Source organism: Myotis daubentonii, chromosome X (genome assembly GCF_963259705.1).
Source record: "Myotis daubentonii chromosome X, mMyoDau2.1, whole genome shotgun sequence".
Taxonomy (NCBI): domain Eukaryota; kingdom Metazoa; phylum Chordata; class Mammalia; order Chiroptera; family Vespertilionidae; genus Myotis; species Myotis daubentonii.
In genome coordinates, this window is record NC_081861.1 from 111,105,796 (window position 1) to 111,113,197 (window position 7,402).

The 7,402-nt window shown below is 41.9% G+C and overlaps 1 protein-coding gene across 1 annotated transcript; it reads right to left on the reverse strand.

Annotated features, from left to right (window-relative positions):
* Positions 1–216: 216 nt before the first annotated feature.
* On the reverse strand, positions 217–588 carry LOC132225000 (huntingtin-interacting protein M-like). The gene has a single exon (XM_059680202.1). The coding sequence runs from the start codon at positions 586–588 to the stop codon at positions 217–219; it is 372 nt and encodes a 123-aa protein (XP_059536185.1).
* Positions 589–7,402: the final 6,814 nt, after the last annotated feature.

The window sequence follows — 7,402 nt, forward strand, 5'->3', positions numbered from 1 at the left end:
CCACACCTTCTACCTTCCAGTTCTCCATGAGATATCTCCTGGATGTCTCGCAGCTACTTCTCCCACCAAATGACAGAAACAGCGGAATCAGAAGTATTGCGGTGCTGTTCAGTCCTTTAATGACATTAGTTGACAACAGAACCTGGCTTCCTCAGCTAGGCGACATTTAGCTTGGGCTGCTCCAATGACTCTTGCCAGGCTCGGGGACGCAGGCTTTCAGCCTCTTCTAGATGCACGCTTTGGGTCGAACAGAGTGAAGGCTGCATCACGGTAGCGCGGCGGCACTTCATGGCTGTTGGCTGCCCTCTCCGCCTCTGGCTCGGCAGTCGGCGCACTCGGCACCCTTGGCGCACTTGGAGCACTTGGCGCACGTTGGTTGTTGACCTCCATGCCCACCATCTCCACGATGTAGTCCGTCAGGGAGTCGAGCATGACCATAACCAAGTCATTTGCGCCGGAACTTTGATCTTGATTCTGTTGATTGTTTTGAAGAAGGCGATCCACGTAGGTCAAAGGAGACTGCAACTCGGCAGTTAAATCGTGGTCTGGAGTCTTGGTGGAGTTCGCAGGGCTTTGATTTTGTGACATGGTTGTTGATTTCAGTCCGATCAGCCCTTCTTAACTGTACGTATAGCTGGACTAGGTCTTTGAAGACACCACCGCTCAGCTCTGCGTCTTAGATCTCTGCACTCTAGCCCCTCATTGGTCAGGGAGCCCTTTATGACATCCTGGACTTTGGGTCGTCATAGGTGTCCATTGTGACCTCATCAGACCTCAGCCTAGAAATGTCCCCTACAGGGACCTGTAACTCTAGCGACTGGCCCCTGACTTTTGAGGGAACTGTCATTTTCTGCTTGATTTTAACATTGTAAAAATAAATGTGTTTCAATAGAAAACTTTTCCCATCTTAAGGACACAATTCCATGCCATCTGATTCTAACCTTGCATTGTCTTTAAGGTCCTTTACAACCTTGGATTAGTTGTAGGTTACTGATAAACATGTAAACTGTCTTGTCTAGCAGATATTAAATTGTCCCCCTGTGATGATGTCAGGAAACCAGTTTTACATCCATTTATACATTCATTGAAATGTTCTTGATTAATATTCCCATATCTAAATTTGTTTTCTCTTTTCAACCAGTTATAACACCTTGCCATTCCCTCATTGAGAAAATAGAATCTTTTAACACATGTTCATTTTATATCTGTATGAATGTTTTGGTTTTTTACACCTTTTGAAAAATATATTTTAATCATTTTGGAAGTCACAATGAGTTGCTCAGTAGATTCATCTGTCAGAATCAGGTAGATGTTGTTGAGCCTCATTTTTAAGAATCATTTTAAGCCCAGATGTGCTTTTTCTTGGCTGTCCTAGGTGAAGCCAAAGCACCAAGAGATGTTTATTTTTTATTTTTTTTAACATTTTCATTTTCCTCTCTACTAATATTGTGTTTCTGCTTTGTTTTTGGTTCATTTATAGCTGATCACAGTCATAAATATGTCTATTCCAAAAGAGAGAATGTAGAAGGAAGAAAGGAGTCTCTGACCCAAGCAACTTCAATATTGAAGCACACAAACCTCCATAGCTTCAAGGCCTGGAAATGATCATTGTTGAGGTGAGGCTCTTCCTTCTGATCCCATGAATTCACCTGGCTCCACAGCTCTGCCCTCTATGTTCTGCACTCAGAATCATCTTTCCTTTTGAATTGAGCACATGTTTGCAGTTGAGTAGTTTATCAGCCCATTTTCTGCTTGTCAACACCTGGAAGTACCACAACCTTCTATCATTTCATCCTCTGTCTATTCTTTCAGTTAAAAATGACATTGTTTCTGTTGATTTAACATATGCAAAAATCCTGTAGTCTCCCATGTATGTCGTGGGGATTCATGTCCTTAGACAAGAAGCTCCTTCCCACATCCCTCTTGGAAAATCTCATCTCTATTTGTTGCTTCTGCTAAGATAGCTGGGAACATCCATGATTCATATCCTATATTGCTTCAAAGAGCCCTCTGAATACTCTGACCTTTTGATTCCTCAGCTGTACTAGCACATGGATGACTAGCTACATTCTTTTTTTTTTTTAAATATATTTTATTGATTTTTTACAGAGAGGAAGAGAGAGAGAGAGATAGCCAGAAACATCGATGAGAGAGAAACATCGACCAGCTGCCTCCTGCACATCCCCCACTGGGGAAGTGCCCACAACCCAGGTACATGCCCTTGACCGGAATCGAACCCGGGACCCTTCAGTCCGCAGGCCGACGCTCTATCCACTGAGCCAAACCGGTTTCGGCAACATTCTTGATTTTATCTCCATGGGACACTTTCCTGACAGTGAATCCTCTCATTTTAATGTCCTTCACAATCTGGATAGGCTGAGAATTTCTTGTATCTTCATGTACTGGTTCTTTTTTGCTTAACAGTTCTTCCCTCAATTTATGTATTTTCTTTAAAATAGCAAGAAAAAGCAATGTCACGCCTTCAACACTTTCCTTGGGAACCTGCTCAGCTACATGTTCATTGTTACAATTCACCTGTGATTTCTGCCCCTAGATAACAAGAATTTCCTCTCCTCCAGATTCCAATATTTTCCCTCTAAATCTTCACCAACAACATCTGATATTCATATGTTTATCAATAGTCTGTTTTTGATGATTAGGTATTCTCTAAGACAGTGGTTCTCAACCTTCCTAATGCAGCGACCCTTTAATACAGTTCCTCATGTTGTGATGACCCCCAACCATAAAATTATTTTCGTTGCTACTTCACAACTGTAATTTTGCTACTGTTATGAATCACAATGTAAATATCTGATATGCAGGATGTATTTTCCTTGTTACAAATTGAACATAATTAAAGCATAGTGATTAATCACAAAAACAATATGTAATTTTATATGTGTTTTCCGATGGTCTAAGGTGACCCCTGTGAAAGGGTCGTTCGACCCCCAAAGGGTTTGCGACCCATAGGTTGAGAACCGCTGCTCTAAGACAATAAAGGCCTTCTCAGCTGTGCTCCTCACTTCCTTTTTTAAATTAATCTTTATTAGAGAGACAGAAGATGGCGGCGATATAGGTAGACGCGTCCCAGGTCGTGTCCCGGAGCAAATGGAGTGAGCAGCTGAAACTAGTAACACCCACGCCGAATTGGCGAAATTGCTCAGCTGGTGAGACCATTTGCAGCCTGGAAGAGCAGAACTCCCCTGGAAAGGTAAAAAAAAACAGGGATTTGGGCAGGAAGGTTTGCCAGACCTCTGAGCCAAGAGAGTCGGAGGGAGACCGCGTGGCAGACAGCCGCGTCCCTTGGGACAGGCACAGCCCCTGACTGGGGGAAAGGAGAACCGCGGGATTCCTGGCGCCGCCTGGGGAGTTGAGAGCTGGGTTCTGTGATCACGGAGGATTGAGCCTAAAGGGGGCAGCCTGAAGAGCTGACCAGACCATGCAGTCCTGGTAAGAGAAGAAGCTTACAGAAACCAAGCCTTCCCTGTTTCCGCGGCCGGCGTTTGTTTGTTTGTTTGTTTGTTTTCACTGAATCCTGTTCATGGGACATTTCGGATACAGACACTCACCTGTGCTGAAGAGAGGGAGAGTGTGCAGAGGAGTGGAATCTGGGGAGAGACTGGGGAGAGAGGGGGAGCCGGGAGAGGTGGCAGCGAATTGAGTGCTGAGACACCCCTGAGCCCAGGACTGGGGCAGCCATTCTCTCCTGAGAGTGAGACTCCTCCCCCCAGCCCCCAGGCAAGGAGCACAGCCACACCCAGATTCCACCCTGAACAAGATCAAGGATTAAAATAATCTGATCAGTCCCTGGGAGTTAACAGGGTCTGGCCTATAGAAGGATTTTCAATGCCGTATAGCCTCAGAGGCCAACCCCAGAACACTGCCACCCAGAGGCTGAGCCACAAACTGACTGTTTGCTAAACACAAAATAAGGCAGTCTGAGAAACAAATAAGGCCTGCTTTGAAATAAGGACTGTGGTTTACAACACAGAGGAACAGTGTATCACAGGGAAACTCAACACTCTCCTGATTACCTGGCAGGACTAAAGGCGAGCCAGACTGAAGAATAGAAGAACCGAAGGACCTTCACTACTGCAATTTTTTTTCTTCTTTTTTCACCTTTTAACCAAGAAACCAATTTTTTTTCTTTTTTCTTTTTTTTCTCCTTTTTTTCCTTCTTCTTTTTTTTTCTTCTTTTTCCATCTTCTTTTTCCTGATTTTACCCTTTTAATTACTACCTTCTTATTTTTGAGCCAGCATTATCACTGCTACCATTTTACCATCTTTTAAAGTGCCATTTTATTTTCTCTTTATTTTATTTTGGGATTAGTGTTCTCCATTCTATTTTCATCGTTATATAATTGGTTGTTTCTAGTTTGCAGCCATCTACAGGGAGCTGTTGCTGGAATTTGCTGGGATTCGTGGCGGTTCTATAGGAGTATTCTCCTCATATAAAAAGTCTCTTCCCCTCTTCCACTTCATTCTCTTTTCTTTTCTCGCTTTTATTTCGACCCGTTCTTTTTCCCAATTTCATTTTTGCACTCCTCTTTTTGATCCCTACTTTTCTTTTCTTTTTTCTCTTTTATCTTTATCTCTTCCTTCTTCCTTATCCCCTAATTCTCTTTATTCGGTTGGTCACCTTTATTTGGGGTTATTAATATTGTGAATATATTTGTGTTGAGTGCCTGGTACATGGTGCCTTGTTGTGTTGTATTTTGTGCCCTTAAATCAACGCAGCAGATCCGAGCAATCGCAGTCTACTGAGCACCACACCCTCGGCTAAGGAACAGCAGCTGTACGTGAAACCGCCCCCCACCAGACAAAAGAGCCACCACAGCTGTGAACAGCACCCACCAGAGGAGCTGCTGCCAACTGAAGAGCAGCTGCTACCGCAACCGCCCGAAGAGCATCCACAGAGCAAGGAGTCACTGCCACCCAGGGAGCAGCCACTGAATGACTCAACGTCTAGATATGTCAGTGAGATCAAACATGGGTAGACAAAGAAACCCCCAAAGGAAAGCGAAGGAGGGCTCTCCAGAAAAGCAGCTAAGTAATACAGAGGCATGCAACATGACAGAAAAAGAATTCAGAATAAGGGTCCTAGAGAGCATAAACCAGATGGAGGAAAAAATCGACAACCTCTGCAAGAAGCAAGAAGAAACAGATGAAAAAATCGATAACATATGGAAGAAGCTAGAAGAAACAGATGAAAAAATCAACAACTTAAGTAAGACCCAAGAAGAAATGAAGAGTGATATAGCTGCAATGAAAAACTCCATTGAAAGTATCAACAGTAGACTAGGAGAAGTGGAGGACCTAATTAGTGAATTAGAAGACAAGGAAGCCAAACACATCCAAAATGTGCTGCAATTGGAGAAAAAAAATAAAAGACAGGAGGAGAGCCTAAGGGAGCTTGGGGACAACATGAAACGAAACAGCATAGGAATAAAAGGGGTACCAGAAGAACAGAAGGATGAACAAGGATTAGAAAACCTATTAGAAGAAATAATATCAGAAAACTTCCCTGAGGTGGGGAAGAAAAAATTCACACAAGCCCAGAGAGTCCCAAACAAGGTGAACCCGAAAAGACCCACACCAAGACACATCATAATTACCATGGCAAATGTTCAGGACAAAGAGAGAATCTTACAGGCTGCAAGAGAGAAAAGGAAAGTTACATACAAGGGATCTCCCATTAGATTGTCAAATGATTTCTCAACAGAAACACATCAGGCCAGAAAAGAATGGACTGAAATTTACAAAGTGATGCAAATCATAGGACTGAATCCAAGAATACTCTATCCAGCAAGGCTATCATTCAAACTTGAAGGGGAAATAAGAAGCTTCACAGACAAAAAAAGGCTAAGGGAGTTTATCACCACCAAGCCAGCAATGCAAGGAATGCTAAAGGGACTGGTATAAAAAGAAGAAATAAAAAGCTCAGAAAGAAAACAGCCACACACACACACAAAAAGAAATGGCTACAAACAAGTACCTTTCAATAATAACTTTAAACGTAAATGGACTAAATGCTCCGACCAAAAGACATCGAGTGGTTGAATGGATAAAAAAACATGACCCATACATCTGCTGTCTACAAGAAACCCACCTCATTAGAAGGGACTCATACAGACTGAAAGTGAAAGGATGGAAAAATATCTTTCAGGCAAATGGAAAGGAAAAGAAAGCTGGGGTAGCAATACTTATATCGGACAAAATAGACCTCAAAGTGAAGGCCATAACAAGAGATAAGGAAGGCCACTTCATAATACTAAAGGGTTCAATACAACAAGAAGATATAACCCTGGTAAACATATATGCACCCAATACAGGAGCACCCAAATTCCTAAAAAATCTCCTGGAAGATATCAAAGGAGAGATCGACAACAATACAATCATAGTAGGGGACTTTAATTCACCACTGACAGCACTGGATAAGCCCTCTAAACAAACAATCAGCAAAGATACAGCAATCCTAAATGACTCACTAGATCTGATGGACTTAATAGACATCTTCAGAACACTTCACCCCAAAGCCAGGGAATATACATTCTACTCAAATGCTCATAAGGCATATTCAAAAATAAACCATATATTGGGTCACAAGCAAAGTATCCCCAAATTCAAGAAGATTGAAATCATAAAAAGCATCTTCGCAGACCACGATGGCATAATACTAGAAATAAACTACAATAAAAACAACCCAAAATACTCAAACACCTGGAAGCTGAATAGCATGCTATATAAATATTGACTGGGTTACTAATGACATCAAAGAAGAAATTAAAAACATCCTGGAAACTAATGACATTGAAAACACAACAATCCAAAACCTATGGGATGCAATGAAAGCAGTCCTGAGAGGGAAGTTTATAGCTCCACAGGCCTATCTCAAAAAACAAGAAAAAATGGTAGTAAATCATCTAACTCTACAACTCAAAGAATTAGAAAGAGAGCAACAAGAAAACCCCAGAGTGAGCAGAAGGAAGGAGATAATAAAACTTAGAGCATAAATAAATGACATAGAGACCAAAAAAACATTACAGAAAATCAATGAAACCAAGAGATGGTTCTTTGAAAGGATAAACAAGATTGACAAATCTCTAGCCAGACTCACCAAGAAGCAGAGAGAGAGGACCCAAATAAACAAAATCAGAAATGATAGTGGCGAAATAACAACAGACCCCACAGAAATACAAATGATTGTTAAAAAATACTATGGACAGCTCTACTCCAACAAACTAGACAACATGGAGGAAATGGACAAATTCCTAGAAAAATACAACATTCCAAAACTCAATCAGGAAGAATCTGAAAATCTCAACAGGCCAATAACCATGGAAGAAATTGAAGCAGTCATCAAAAAGCTTCCAGCAAACAAAAGCCCAGGACCAGACGGCTT

Excerpts from the sequence above, each read along its gene's own strand:
- LOC132225000 (XM_059680202.1), bottom strand. The coding sequence starts at position 588 with ATGTCACAAAATCAAAGCCCTGCGAACTCCACCAAGACTCCAGACCAC.